Source organism: Struthio camelus, chromosome 11 (genome assembly GCF_040807025.1).
Source record: "Struthio camelus isolate bStrCam1 chromosome 11, bStrCam1.hap1, whole genome shotgun sequence".
Taxonomy (NCBI): domain Eukaryota; kingdom Metazoa; phylum Chordata; class Aves; order Struthioniformes; family Struthionidae; genus Struthio; species Struthio camelus.
In genome coordinates this window covers 28,876,189-28,892,189 of record NC_090952.1, presented here as the reverse complement: position 1 = coordinate 28,892,189, position 16,001 = coordinate 28,876,189, and the positions used below count along the sequence as shown (strand labels likewise).

At 45.9% G+C, this 16,001-nt stretch overlaps 1 protein-coding gene across 1 annotated transcript in view; it reads left to right on the top strand.

Moving 5' to 3' along the window:
* The window catches only part of AR (androgen receptor), a 64,511-nt gene that overhangs the window by 23,687 nt on the left and 24,823 nt on the right, over nt 1–16,001 (top strand). The window contains exons 2-3 of the mRNA XM_068957276.1: nt 4,578–4,729; nt 14,027–14,143. Coding sequence (XP_068813377.1) covers nt 4,578–4,729; nt 14,027–14,143 — 269 coding nt within the window. The remainder of the gene's footprint in view (nt 1–4,577; nt 4,730–14,026; nt 14,144–16,001) is intronic.

Sequence of the window (16,001 nt, the reverse complement as noted above, 5' to 3'; positions counted from 1 at the left end):
TTCATGTGGTTTGGAGTCCCCCACAAGGCGCTCAGCACTTACTCTTGTCAGATCTCAGTATTTCTGTGGCTCTGTGGGTGGGTGAAATCAGCAGGTGCTGACAGAGTGAAACATCCGCTTCATCAGAGGAAACGTTTTGGGTATCACATCATGAGCTTTCTGCTTAGCAGTCCTTTCTGTTGCTTGTTCGGAGGTGTAGGAATTGTAAATACTGTTGGTCATTCAGGACCCTAACAAAGGTAGGGTGTATAGGACTCTGCCCATAAATCTTATGTTCCACGCATCCCTGCAGCCTCCGTAAGCCGCCTTATGGAGTTACTTCCTATATATTTTGAGAGCTCCTTTAAAGTGTTTTCTTGGAAGCTGGCGGGAAAGCAGATCGTTAAAGGTAGCTTTATCATGGCTGGCTCTCAGTCAGCTACACTTTCCGTTATCTTTATTTTACAAGGCTTATCTTTTTAAAAAAAAAAAAAAAAAAAAAGTCATATGGTACCTCCTGGAAATCAAGGGCATACTTGGGCAAATCCTTTCAATTCCTTGCATAGTGACCGCCAGCAATAAAGGTGCAGGAATAGGTCACAAATTGTACGATCTCATAGTTCAGCGTGGGTACAGCCTCGTCGTTCAGGAGGTCTGTTGTCGTTCAGGGATGACAGTAGAGCAGCTGCTGTAACATTAATCTTCAGACATGATGGGGCACTCGACGCTAAATGCTTCCCTTGTGTAAGCTCCCTGAAGGCAGCAGTGTTACGCCAGGGATGAACTTGTCCCACAGCCAGTACTAACCTTTACTGTACGCCAGTTCCTCTCATTTCCATCTATAAGTGGACAGCTAAGAACACGATTGGCTCAACACTTCACCGCACTAGTACGTGCCCAAAACCCTGGAGTGCCCGCTGGAGGCTCAGCCGAACATCTTTTATAGGTACACTTCTATAGATGCACGAGATGCACATACACACGAAGGTGTGTGTGTACTTGCACAGCTTTTCTCATAGAGAAATAACTGCTTAGATGTGGTGTTTCAATCCGGTGCCACTCAAGCCTTAACTGCTAACCTGCTTTACAGCTTTAAATAGTTAAGCCACAAAAATACACCATGATCTTTTTGGGTTCCTGCTAATATCATCAAGACAGCTGCTGTTGAGAGAGCCACTTCTGCTTGTTTGCTATCTGAACCATATTGTACAAGGAATAGGGAAGGCGTATCATGGAAAAAGAAAAATTCATCTTTTTCTGAATGCATAGAAAGGAGAAAAAAGGTAACATCCTTAGAGGAGAGATACGGTATGGCTGGAATCTTAAAAATTACCGGATAATTAAGAGATTTTTAGCAAAACTTTTTATTTCATGCTGCCTGTAATTTCTTAGTAGTGTTCACTTTACAGTAGCACCTAAAATTGAGTATCAAGGCCCTGTTGAGCAGGATTCTTGTGTAGACATGGTCAGGAGGAAACAAGTGGTGCCTGGGGACCTTATTACGTGCAGGACGCTAGGATGGTTCTGGGAGGGCAAAGTGGACTGCTGGGATGAGGAAGGCTCGGAGGACAAGATAGGGAGATGTTTGTTGCATCAGGACATGCATAAACTATGGCAGATATGTTGCAGCAGACGGTATTTCCTCCAGTTAATCAGCAATTCAGAAAAAGCCTTGGAAATAGAGACCGTCAGGGAAGGATAGTTCAGCAGCCTTTATAGGTGAGTCACTGATTCTGATTGCTACTGCTAAAAAGATAAAAAGTTGCTCGAAAATATTTCTTGCTTTAAGAGCAGGATAAAATTCCTGCTCCAGTTATTAACCTACAATTTAGGGGGAATCTGCATAGCTCTGAGCTGAGGAATATAAGATAGCAGCACCCTGGGAGGATGCTGCTATCTGGCAGCAAGATCAGAAGACAAAGATGAGCCTCATTTTTTGATCGCACTAATTGTACCATTTCATACTTTACTTTTGCAGTTAGAGTTTTAGAAAGGACGCATGTATTTCAGCAAACATGGTCCTTGCACATCAAGGGCAAACTGCAGTTGTACTCTGTTAATTGAGTTAGGTTTTTTAGTTGAAAATAAGCATCCCAATTAGTTGTTCGTGTGATGATAGCAACAGTCTCTTAAGTCCTGTCTGCACGGTAAAGTGCTTTTCAGCTTATGTTGTTGTTCAAACCAGTCAGACAATCATCTGCTTGTGAGGGCATGCTTTTTCTAGTTTGAAAGCTGTCTTTCCTCCGATTAATTTGTGTCTTTTGAATGAAGGAGAATGGGCAACTTGAACCAAAAGAAGCTATTCTTCCACCAGAATTAGAACGTCTAAACAAAAGATTTTAACCAGGCAGCTGCCTTTGAGTGAGCATATCAATGTGCCTGCCGCAGTTCTCCTTAAGACTTCTTGATCTTTAAGCTCTTCCCCCACGAGCAGTTTTACTGATGTCTCCGGGACCGCAGCTTGCGCCAGCGGAGCATGGAAAACCTCGTCGCGTTTTGCGAGTGCACGGCAGGGAAGCCGGCAGCGCGCTCGCGGGGCGGCGAGGCACCGGTCCGGGACAGACTGCTAGGGACACGCAAACTCGAGTGGAAGAGCTGGTGATTAGGACAGAGGGTTTTTGTCTTCTCTGTTGTGTGTCTACACTGGCGGCCCAAATGGGACTTTTCTTAGTAGAAAGTTTTTCCCAAGTTGAGGAGTCCTGGCACTATCGCATTCACTGGTAATATAATTTGACTTCTGTGAGCTTGCTCGTTATGGTTATGTACTCAAACATTCAAACAATACCAGAAACCAAAAGCAGGTATAATTTAAAGCAAAAAATTACAGTGACTTATTGATTACTAGAAGTTAATTGCCTAGTCCAGAGTTTTTATAAAGAGCCAGTTTTAGTTAATAATTTAAAACATTGTTTTCCATACTGCCTGGACACGCGTTGGGTTGTAATTCTGATAAGTGCTTCTGCTGCCACCATATCTTCCAAAAAGCTCCTCTCAGTATATCTGATCACAAAAATACGTGTCGTGCACAATGTGTGTCAGAAGGGATCTGCTACCGGGCATTAGAGAAGAGGTTCAGGCGTGCAGATTAATAGGGGGAATGTGACAAACGCGTGGTAAGAGAGCAAGTTGTCAAAGCATCTTCCTCCATACTGTTCTCAATGTAATTGACGGTTACTTTACTTAAGCCTCGTGATAGAGGGCACCGTGGAGCAGCTCTGCTTTGCAGAAAGGTGCTGGGCTGCCTCCTGGCAGGTGAAATCCTTCCCAGGTGCCTGGGATGGTGCAGACGTGGTTCCTGTCCTGCACGTTCGCTGCTCCACGGGAGCTGCGGGCTTTGCTGGGCAGGGAGTGGTAGGAGGTGTGGGACGGCTCCGACTCTGAGCTCTCCGGTGCCGTCTCCATCCCAGCATTTGTTTGGCATCCCTTTGGGCTGTGCAAGAGCCAGAGGAGGCGCTTTGTGCTCCCCCACACCGGCTTGAATGAGATCATGTCAAGACGGGAAGTTAGGGGCCGCGGCAGCAGGCGGAGGAGACGCAGATCTTCGCGGGAGTCAGTGCTCTGCATCACTTAGGAGCTGTTTTCCATCCCAGTCCTTGCTTCCAACTACCCAGAATGAAAATCATAAAATGTCTCTTTTGTATGACAGAGCTGATGAGTGGAAAATACGAAGATAAATGATCCACAGCGACCCACATCCAGCAGTTAATTCTAATTATTATATGATAGCTCCTGCACGTTTTATTTTTTGCATCAGGAGTTAGTTCCTGCCATTCAGTGATCCGTTGGCCAGCCCTCTGCTCTGGACGCAGGGCCGGTCTGTGGCAAGGTCCCTGGTGACGTTATTGCGAAAGTGCTGTGTGTGACTGGTGAGAAGTAGTGGCACAGCGCCGTTAGTCACGGGATGGGTATAAACAGGAGTCTGCCGGCATGTATTCACAGCAAATGTGTTGTGTTTTCACCAGAGGTTCCTGGCTTTATTTAGTAGTCATGTGGATAGACAGACTCCTAGAAGAAAGTTCTGTCTAGCCGTTGTTGTGTATTCAAAGAGGGAATGGGTAGAAAAGCAAAAAGAAAAGAGTAGCTTAAGGGAGTTTGATGGCTTGGTAGAAGAACATTTTTTTAAGTTAAGAATCAAAAGAATAAATTCATGTATACTGAAGTGACAACAATGACTTTAATGGATTTGGATCAAATAGCTTAATGAGCATGGGAAGTCCGCCTTTGATGTGAGTAGCCTCACTACTGAAGCCAAAATTACACTAACAGTACGACAGCCAGTCCGTGGTCTCCCTTTTATAGGCAGTGCAGTCACCTGGCAGTTAAAGGCACCGTGCCTGCGGGTTCTCCCAGTTACACCCTGTACCTAGGGGCCATGTCCAGAGGGGGATCCCCGCACAGACTTCCTGCGTGTTCAGAGCGAGGCTTGGCTCGTTTGTTTCCTGCCTTCTTTCGGGTTGATGCTTGGTTTGTCACGTCTCTCAAATTTGGGGCTTTGCCGTGAATGTTCTCCCAAGCACCATCCACTGTGCTCACCGGTAGCTCGTCTTAACCTTGTTTGCTAATCCCTTCCCTTGTTCTCTTTCTGTTTTACTCTGCAGATTGGATACTGGCTGTGAACATGTTTTGCCCATTGACTATTACTTTCCACCTCAGAAGACTTGCCTGATCTGTGGTGATGAAGCATCTGGGTGCCACTATGGAGCACTCACTTGTGGCAGCTGCAAAGTCTTCTTCAAACGGGCAGCTGAAGGTAATGTGTATACAGAGAAGAGGGCAAAATCACTCTCATCCCCAAGTGCTGGGTTTCTCCACCAGAGTAGCCTAAGAGCCAAGCACTACTGACATGAGTTCTTCATTAGCAGAGAAGTGTTTAACATACAAGCACTGGAGGCATTTGCAGCATCATGATATGTTTTCCTCCTGTTGATGTTAAGCAGCCTTACTTGCTCTAGGGAACCTGCCAACCCAAGGAGACCAGGGTCAGAGGGGTAAGGACAAAGTGTGGCGGATCTCTAAGGCCTCTTAAACCGTTAAAGGAGAAACTTCATGGATAAACTGATTTCTTTGCCATATGTTTGTCATTCCGTATTATGTATCACCCTCAAGAAGTAGCCAAACCAGTATGCCATAACACAGTCCTTTCCAATATTTGATTATGTAAGTGACCTAGTTAGGCTCCAGAGTAGTCAGTTCCTGCTTTTCCTCTTGACTCTCGAGGGTTGTCTAAATTCCCATCAGCTCTCCTGTGATCTTAGACGCACAAGTCCTAATTTACAGGATGCTATCCCTCTCTTGCTGCCCCTTCAGAGGATCGCTTCTCTCAATACCCGCAGAACAGCGGCACTTCTTGTACAGCACAATCATGTCTGCCAGGGTTTGTACTCTGCCCTTTGTGTCCATGGTCCTTCTGTCCAACCTTTGTGAAAGCAACTTCCCCTTCACGTCCAGCTGCGTAGTGTCAGGCTCTCCAGGGAGAAGTGTGAGCCCAGATACTCCCTCACAACAGACACAGTCTTTACACTATCTTTCCTCAGTAATTAGAATGTAGAAGGAACTAGTCCAGCTCTTTTCTGAGGCTGTTGGGTCCGTAATTTCAGGCTTTGTAACTACACTTAAGAATAATGATTCCTTGGCAGCAGAGTGAGACTGTTTGTTGCGGAAGCTTAACTGTCCGTTAATGTAGTATGCCCATAAATCACACTTCTGACTTGTCTTCTGGAGTGTTCAACCAATACAAATCCTAATTCTTCCTCAGTGTAAAAATAATTTATTCAGTGCACCAGCATACCAGACATCAGTCTTGCAGGCTGTGATATCCCTGGAAGAGGGAGGCAGTGCAGTTACCAAGCTAGTGACCAGCACTGGGAATTGGCACTCGTTGGCTTCTGTCCTTGACTTAACATCCTGTGAACCTTCGCTTGTCCATGTCTTTCTTTACCCATCTGTAAAATGGAGGGAGTTTGGCTTGGTAGAAAAACATTTTTTTAAATTAAGAATCAAAAGAATAAATTCATCTGTACTGAAGTGACAAACAATGACTTTAATGACTTAAGGATCAAATAGCTTAATGAGCTGAAGTGAAGTGAAGGTGAAGCCTGCATTGTACTGTGGCATTGCCTAGGCTAATAGGAACAAGGAAGCAACGTTACGCTTACAAGGGTGGGTAGAGGTGTTAAAATCAGCCCATCACGCATCCACCCAAACTAGTTAATTCATTGTCACAGACTGATGGATTCTCACCTGCCTTTGACAGAGCACTGCTTCTAGACTAATTCCAGAATTATCGAGTACGTTTTCAGAGCTTCATTTTCCTTCATGCCTCATGCATACCAGGAGCGGCTCCTTTGAACCTGCCTGCATTAGCTCAGAGAAGAATCAGGACTGTGTCATGGAGGACTTTTACATCAAAAACATCCACTTGCCATACTAATAATATTAAAAGATAGTAAGTTTGGCATTTGAAATAAAATCATTTAAAGGTATGTCTCTTTACTGTACACCAACTCTGTGTAAGGCCAAATGGGTTGGCTGTGCAGAGTAAAGAACACAAGTCTGATTAAGCCAGCAAGTTATTGCCGCTTTATAGTAAGCGGAGCTTTGGCTCTCTTTGTCAGATAAAGCGTTAATGAAATATTTCGTGTCAGCTGATGAATGCCGGGGCAGCACTCCTCCTTTTAGATCAGGGTTGAATCTGTCCTGCGTAGTGGAGAGTCGTGCAGATAAGGGCTGTGAGTTGCTTGGTCGAGGAGAGAAAGGGAGACAGAGAGATTGCAGCCTGGCCTGCTCGCGCTGCTCTTAGTCATATGTTGTGTGTCGTTATTCCCTTCCTTGATTGTGTTAGATCATGAATTTAAACAGTATTTACTCCTCTTCTTATTTTTGAGCCTCAAGGTATAGCAGGGGGTCAGAAGTTTTTGGTTGTGTAGGATCTGATAGCAGTTGTCAGAGGCGTAAGGCTGCTCACAACAGCCCTTTTTCTTTCCCTTGGATCACACCGTGGCCTGAAACACATCTGCAGTGGAGTGTGACACAAGTCGGGAGGGAGAAACTGCCTTCTGCTGGAAAACTTTCTCGTCAGATTGGTCTGGCTTTTCTGTTTAGAAGATGAAACTGTAAATGAAATCTTCCTTTTGTAATTTCAGATATCAATTAATTTTATTTCACAGGATAGGCTTTGTTTGACAAACCCCTGGTGCTCGCATGGTTAAAAGCCTCTTAGCTGGCTTCCTGTTAGAAAGCTTCCTTGGCTGGGGGACTGGCTGCAGAAATGCACTTTCCTCTGGTATGGCGTTTTGGCAGTCGTGTTCCCCACACCTCTCAAGGAGCTGAGCTGCCCCGGTCTCGGCACAGTTGTCCTCAGCTCCTTGGGGAAGGGTTTTTGTACTGTGCTTACACCTGACAGCTATTTTTGCTTGAAAAAAAGATCTCTATTCTGGGAATTTTTTTTATTTATTTTTGTTCAAGGATGATAACTGACAGGTGCCCCCTTCACAAATGGGAAGGCTGGTGGGTCTCGTTTGACAGAGCATCGGAAGCATGGGAAGGTGGTCTGCTCAGCCCGTAGAGGGGATGGTGGCCGGGCGCGCAAGCGCTTGTGGTTTCTTGGCAGCCGAATGAACCCCGGCTGCAAACGCGGAGGATGGAGAGGAGGGAAGAGAGAAGTGCAAGTGAAGGCAATAGTCCTCGGTGAGCTGGTGACTTGAAAAGCTAGGAAGCTTCCTCATCCAGCTCTTGTGGATAATAGGACTTATTCTGGGGGCTGCACCTCTGTACTAAACTTCCAGCAGCTTTGTTTCTATTTATTTATCTTCTCTGCTTTCTTAGCTATGTTCTTCCTGCAATTTCCAAGTTCCGAAATGATTTGGGTGAGTATTATAAAGAAATTAATAGGAAGCCGTTTCTTTGGATTTAACCAAGTCATGGGGCGCCAGCAAAGGCAGAACTCTTCATGGTTTTGTGCCTCTGAGTCTTTGGCAACAAAATGCAGCGTAAATGTATTTTATGTGTTGAATAATTAGACCTAGGGAGCATTAAGTTACGTCTTACGTTACCCTGAGGTGCATGGGTTATAGTCTTTGTTTTGGGAAGAGACAATAAATCAGGCTCATTTGTAAACAGTGAACACAGAGTAATGGTAGGTGATGATTTCTGTCTTACTCTTGCTGATTTTCCAGCCAGACCTTTCCCTCTTCAAGATGAGGAACAATCTTGAAAGCTGGTATTTCAGTGTGTTCTTAGGTTTTAAAGTCCATAAAATGTATCTCTGAAAACCTTAGGGCACCTTTTGACCTGCAGTGGTAAAATGTTTCCAAAAGCTTCATGGATTAAAAGAAATCTTTCCTTTCTGCCTTTGTTTCCTTCCTGTTACTAATGTAAACCAGCAGCTTCCAAAAGGCAGGAGAAGCAATGTACTGTGAACTGAAGAGCAAAACAAACAGATCAGCTCGTAGGTAACGGAGAATAACTAGACTCATAGTTTTCCAACTTTTCATATTTTTTAGCTGATATAGTACTGAGTTTATATGGCAATAATTCGGGGATATTTAAGGTTTTTTTGCAAGCTCAAGTCCATCCAGTTCTTCCAACAAGGTGCTGGAAGAGCTAATAGGAAAGACATGAATATTTTACTTGTCCTCAGTCTGTAAGGTATCTGGGTTTGTGAACTCTCCCAAGACATACATACGACCAGGTTAAATACAGGCAAACCCTAAGACCTACCATGCAGATTCTTCAGCTCTGATGTAGACTTAAAAGATGGAAAGCCTGATTTTTTTGTAGTCATACATATGACTTACTGCTCGACGTTCTGACCTGCTATGGATTAGCCTTTCACCAGAGCAATGCATTAGGGCCAACTCAACAGCTTCTTGCCAGTTCTCAAGGTGACAAGTTTAAGTGAACTATTTTCAATGATCATCACCATGTTTTAAAATTCTTTCTTCTCCTTCTCTGGCTGATCTGACAGTATACAAAAGAGTCTGCAGAATGCATTCTTGTTAATACAGCACCATGATGTTCCTGCTTCGATGGATGGCTTCTCAGTCTGCTTTGTGCTCTCTTGGCCTTAAAGGTCAGTGCGAAGAGCAGAAGGTGGAATATGCAGAACTGCCAAACCTCAGGCACTCCTAGTACAGCCCATTGCATGTCTCCTGCTCTATCTGCCAGGTGAAATTGCTTTTCTCTCCCTCTGCCTTCCTTAGACAAGCTCCCTTCAGCCCAGCGCAGTGGCGCTTCTCTTTGGGTGACCCAGTACATCAACATCCACTTCTCTGCGTGACCTGAGGGACAAGGTCTCTCTGTGCTGTTCTGGTAACTGGCAGCTACTCAGTGCTTCAGTTGTCACTCAAGCAAATTATCTTGTCTGTTTTTCCATCTGTGAATAGTCAGACATGACGTTGGTTGGAGTTTGAAGCGAGCGCTTTAACTTTGAACAGTTTAGAGAACTAAAACATTGTGGTATTATCTTGTTGCCAGAGAGTTGAACAGTTAAAAGTGTTTTTGCTCACTGGATTTAAGCTTCTTTAAAATATAGCTTCTTAAATTTGCGCAGTCCTGTAGTTACTTATTTTTACCTTGGCTTGCTTCGGCCTTCTTATTGCTAGATTATCTGCCTATACTGAGCTGTTGGCTGCACATGCTACTGGTATGCCAGCATCTGTAGCTACTGCCATACTTGTCTAGCTCTGCCTAGCTAATGGTTTTGCTTGTGGATCGTCATTTTTGGTTCCCTGGACAAGTTCCTTTTTGCCCTTCCAACAGCCAGCCTCCCATGCTGAGCCTGCTACCACAGGCTGCTAAAATCCCTGCCCCAAAAAAGAACGGGAGAGTCCATGCCTAACATTGCACTGTGCCAGAATGGTGCCAGAAAGTTTTCTTCTCTTTTCTTCAGTCTTTCAGTAATTAGGGGTGACTGTTAACAAAACTACTTTGCAAAGATAGTTTATTCATAGTGGCTTACCACTGGATCCTGAAAGCTAGATAGCTTTGTCCTCTTTGATTATTTCTAATGGGAGCATGTGCTAGGAACTGTAAAGCAGTCCCAGTATCAAACCGGTAGACTCAGCTGTTGCCATATCCCAGTTCAGAACAGTTGATTACAAATTTGTCAGCTTGTTCTTAAATGAAGAGAGTAAATGATCCTGAAATTTAAAAACCTCTCTGTGTATGAAAAGGTACTTAAGGGAGATGGAGCCATTTTGTGTTTAAGCCCCTCTTCATTGTTCCCTGGGCTTTTATGTGCAGTAGCGCCTTATCTTTCATATATTTGCGCTGTGCTCAGACTATACTGTGATCCATATCGTTTCCAGTCCTGCCCGTCCCCATCCTGAAGCGAAAGCGCAGGGCGGGTGGGTGCAGTTGTCCCCGGGGAGCGGTGGCTGCCAGCCTGCCAGGAGACCTCCCGGTCAGGACGTGCCTCGCTCCGCGTGGCGCAGGGGCTCCACGAGCGATCCCCCAGCCCGCGGGTGCGTTTCGTGAACCCTGTCCACAGCTGAGGATAGGGGTAGGAGAACTCCAGGTTTTTCCAGCAATTCAGAGGGAAGCCTCCATTTCCCGAGGGTTTAGCGCCGGATGAGCAGACAGCTTACTCTCACGTGGAGCAGAAAGAGATACGTGAATAATTTTTGTATTACCATTTTCCTCCTTTGTGTTAATAGCTAACAGCCTAAAATACAGAGTGCCAAAGTATGTACGTACAGTTAACAGAAAATCAGTTGTTGTCTGAAAGAGTTTATTTTGTGAACCAGGAAGTAAGCCCTAGCTATTGCAGCAAAATCTCTGTACCATGACCATTGGGCGAGTTGTTGACTGGAACTTAAAAGCTTGCATTCATCTGAGCCCATTGGCAAGGAAGTAAAATGTAGCAGAGATTTTTTTTAATACGCGCATTTTTGTGTATAATGATCCGAGAAGGCAGGCGAGCACTGAAGCAGCCCACCGCTCCCAGGTTGGTAGAAGACTGATCCGTCTCCCCGTACCTTCTCATCAGCGCAAAAAGTAATTGCTAATCGCTGCCGGCATCGTCTACTGTCGCTTATTTTCCAGTGTATATCTCATGTGAAGTGCTAGGCCTGATGCTCTCGCTACCACTGCCGAAGAGCTGCTGGAAACAGCACGGCTGCCTCCTCTCAAACGGCTTGGACTCCAACGTCGTCCCTCGCGCGGGTGCCAGCGCCGTCCGCGGCGGGGAGCCAGCGGTCTCGGCCGGGGAGCTCGGATAGGGCCGTGTCTGACCCCGGGCCGTCCTTGTGCGGCTGGGGCAGTTACTGTGCTGCATTACGTTAATAAAGCCAATTCACGCTCGACAGATTTGGCCTTTTTAAAGATTCTGAGCTGCTATTGTGGCAAAAATGTTGTAGTTTAGACTAGGAAGGCGAGATAGGGAAGGAGCAGGGGCCGGTGGGTGGAGACGGAGCGAGGTGGCTCCAGACGGTGGGTGGCCTCTGGGGCAGCCCCGGTGCTCGGCGAGAGGCCCCGAGCGGGGCACGAGCCTTCCCAGTGCTGCTATCCCAGCCCTCCTCGCCCTCGTGGTGATGCCGGGGCGCTCTCGGGCATCCCAGCGTCGGGCTCTGTCGCAAGACGGGAATCCTGCAGGGAAACGGGAAGGGAAAGAGCAAGCCGAGCCTGGGGCCTTGCTCGCCCCGTTGATGCTGTAGAAAGTGGAGCATCCGCTCGTGTTTGGTGTGTGCATGCAAGGAGGTCAAGTAGAGAGAATACGGCTTCGGCACCCATTTCCCGTAGCACAAAAATAACTCCAAGTAACCCAGTTTCAGCTGAAGTTGCATATTACTCATCCTTCTCAATAAACTGTTGAAAGGGAGGAAGGTGCTTGTGTTCTGTGGGATTTTGTACAATCTCTGCTTCTGAGGCTTCTCTGAGTGTCCTTAACACTGTTAATGAGCAAGGGGGAGAGGGAAAGAGAAGAGGTGCTGATGAGAACGGCGTTAAAAGGATTTGGCGAGGTGTCATGTGCTGCAGGTAATGCGCTCTAGCCCCATTATGTTTGCAGTCCTAACAGCTGAGGCCTTGGGGGCGGTGTAATAATCAGGTTTTAATGGGGGTAATTCTAAGAAGTTCAAACGTATGGTGGGTTTTCAGCCCTTTGGTATAGCCTTGTGTGCACGCAGTAGGAGAGAGGAGTTTATTATGACACTGAGCCTTCTAATGACTTTCATGAGACACTTTGATTACAGGTTGCTGGTGTGATTCTGCAGGTGGAAATCAGTAGTGTCAGCCCAAAGACGCAGGCGCGTCACGTTGGAAGTCAGCAGGGAGGAGAGGAGCGGTGGGACTTTATGTGAGCTCTGCGGTCACCTAGAGTACAGAAAACGTAACTTTTTGTTAGAGCTTGGAGGGCGATGGTGAAGCAAGAAATCGTGCCAATGTGATATATAACTACTGCGCTGCTAAAAGATTTGCCACTTTTTCTGATGCTAATGTCTTAAGATGTTGCGGATGTGTGTGCAGGAGGTGGGGGTGGTTAGTCGGTGCACCCCAGGTAAATCTTCTGTCAAAACGCTTACGTTAAGTTGTTTGATTAAACCTTGTCCTTTTAATGGCTCTCTAAAGGGATATTTCTTGAAGAATGCAAAAGGCAAACACTTGCAGGAAAATAAATATAGGTTAAATTGGATATGGACTGATTTCACATTTAGTTTGCTTCTACAGAATCTCTAATGTGTGCAGCTCTATCATTTTGTGAGATTAGTTTTAATTTGGAACAGTATGAAGAACATCAGATAAATCCCAATCCAGTAAACATGTTTAGACTTGACAAGAAAGCAAATTATGAGTCAAGAAGGAAAGTTCATTCTTGGCATGTCTAGAGAGCCTCTGGGACCGCAGCTCCTCGTGCAAGTAGCTCCCCACGCTCCGCGTTCGTAACGTGCAGGCGAAGAGCCCGATTAGCATCCGTGGGTGGCAGTACGAGCGACTGAGCCCCAAAAACAGCGCAGACAGAATCGAGGTTGCAGAGGGAGAGACGCTTTCTAGGGACGTTATCCTGCAAACTCTGCACTGGCAAAGGGAGCCTTGAACCGGCTCCGTCAGGTGAGCCGGAGCGTTTGGACACCTCTCCGAGGGGAAGAGAGCTCCCAGCACAGCGGAGAGCCCAGCGGCGATAGAGCGTGAGAGCCAAGCCGTCCACGTCTTTATGTTTCGTTACTTTTTTTAATTGTTATTTATTGACTGCCTGCGCTCTGCCACACAGTGCAGAGTGGTAGTTTCCTTTGATGCCTTAGTGTAAAAGCCTGCCTCTGAAATGTGCGTGTAAAGAGGAATAGTGACGTATTTATCAACAAGGAGAACAGCCAGAGAGAAGCGGTGCTACATATTAGCAAAACGTTAGTGAATATACCTCTGTTTCAGATAGCCAGCTCTCATACCAAGCGTGTACATCTGGCGGTGAAGCACTTCTGTAGCAGCAGATGAACAACTGTGTCGTTTTTTCAAAAGATAACAACTGCCAGCATAAATTTTCTGCTGGGAGTGAACTGGGGAGTCAATGTTTTGTTTTGTTTTTTTTACCAGAAGGCAACTCCACCTTTCTAGAAACTTGCGGGAGATGTGAAAGCTTCAGGCCGTTCAGGCAGCTAACCTTCTCATGTTCTTCATCCGTACGTGAAAGCGGGTGGGCAGCTGATGGCATCGGCCCCTGACGTGGCTCCCCGCAGGTCTCCGTTCCAGGCAGATGAGGAAGAGGAGTGGTTGTGAGAGTAAGGCTTTCTGTTTACTGGCCTCCAGCGTGACCGGAAGCTGCTCTGACAGCTCGCGCCATCTGGTTCCCAGCTGACAAAAAGCCACGTTTGAATTTTCTGCTCTAACTTTCGGCCTCCAAGCCGAGGGTTGCAGAGCTTTGAAAGCTGAAAGGTATTTTTTGGAAAGACGCCACAAAGCTAACACAGAAATATGAACTGCAACGGTGCCATTGACTTTGATAAGAGCTTGGTGGATGTTGAGTGATACTGAGAAAACGTGAGCCCATTTCTGCTCGTAAATCTGGTCTGATTTGTATCCACCATCCATCTGCCATTTCTTCTGATTTTTCTAGGTAAACAGAAGTATCTTTGTGCCAGCCGAAACGACTGCACCATTGACAAATTCAGAAGGAAAAACTGCCCTTCCTGTCGCCTACGAAAATGCTACGAAGCAGGAATGACTCTCGGAGGTAGCGTATGAACCACATCTTCTGGTTCCTTACAATGTTCTTGGGGCAGCCAGGGCTAATCATGCAGATAATTAATGTACTTGGCATATTGATAATAAATGTCTGAGTAAATGAGGCTAATGGAGCATAATGAGCTTCAGGAAAGCTTTGCAAGTTTCAACTGCCAAAACTGTGAATTTCATTAAACTTTTGTTTGAGTTTCAGGAAAAATTCCCTTCCTTAATGTAAAACCTTGTTAATCAGGAAAAATATATCAACAGCCAGGTGAACTGGATTCTTGCTCACACCAAAGTCACTTTGAACACCCCCTTTTTTAAGATGATTTTTCACTGGCAGAATCAGGCAAAGGGGCATTTTTCTTCATAAAAATATGGCCTTAGTATTTTTCCTCTCTAAATGGATGTTACTTCCGTAACAGTAGTAAAAATCCTTGCTATAATATGGCTATGTCTTTCCCCAGAACAATTCTTACTGCTCAGGGTCCCAACATGTACTCACGCAGGAACCAGCCTACTCACATCTGCCTTTACAGCAGCAGGTAATAAATCTGAAGGAATGGTGGTAACACAGCTCAGAGAAGGAGGGGGAAATGCAGAGATGTGCAGCTTCTCTCGTTTCCTTCTGATAAGAAGTAGAAAAATCAAATTTGCAAACATCCCAGAACATAAGTGCGTCCTGGCACCTAGACTGAGCTGGTTAGTGAGCAAGGTAGAGAACAAGGTCTGGCTAGCTATTCGCTTACATTGCGTACCAAGCTGGGGGGAGGTCGGTAGAACATCCTAAAAACAGACTTTTTCTTATGTTAGTAATCTGCATTAAACCATGGAGCATCAGTGCATGGGCATGATGGAGGGGGCAAAGGAGTCCGGCAGCTAAAATGGTCTGTTCTGCTTCACGAGATGCAAGGATGCCCCAGGCTTTTTACGGCAGAAACACACCGCAAAGAATTCATTCAGAAACTAAATGAATGAAAGCTAGAAGCATTGATCTCCTTTTAATTTTTCATTCAAAGCACAGTTCTGCACAGTTTGAAAGGTACTGTAAAGTTGGGGCGGAGTTTGTTCTGTTTTGGCTCTTTGGGTAGGGGCTCCCCGGCCTGCGAGTCCCGCGGGGGTTATTCCTGGCCACGTGTGGCCAGCAAGGGGGCTCACAGGGGTGCTCAGGGGCTGTTCCCTCAGCTCGCCCCAGCTCTCTTTCCCACCAAACTGAGCTGAAATGTTCATGAGACTAAAGCTAAAGCAAACCACTGAGCACTTACTTTAATCAGCAAAGCTGGCAAATACGACTGAACACGTGCAAGGAAGCAGATGGGCGAAGTTAAAATACCATGTTTACACAGTTTTCAGAGCAGAAGAGATTCCTGTCAACTCCTGATGGCTTGTAGCATTGTACAGTCAGTCCATCATTGCTGATGTACGTGGCCTTGCTGCTGTAAAAACTTCTGCCCTCCTTCGCCCAAGTCTCCATCCCATCACGTGTGAACTTTGTGGCAACGGACAGAGCGAAATTGCTGCAGTATTTTGTAAATGGTGTGTAGCGCTTGTGCCAAGGCACATTTGGATTTCTGAGCACTAGGAAAGTGTCCAATGATGTGACAAAATAGCCAGTTTGCTCGCTAATACTATCAAATGAGTATGTGTCCATCTCATTTCTCCTGTATTTGGTTCACCGCTCCTGCCATCTAGTCCCATGTCATCCTGCCCAGTTAGGAGTGAGCATGAGGAAAGGAGGCTGTTTTCTTGGAGACATCCTGGCTGTTGGAGTCTTCCTGCCTGAATGCATTCATTCTTACTGGAGTTCGTGATGAAATTTGGTTTTTATTTTAAAATGGCACCTGATGATGTTCTGCAGCCCTTGG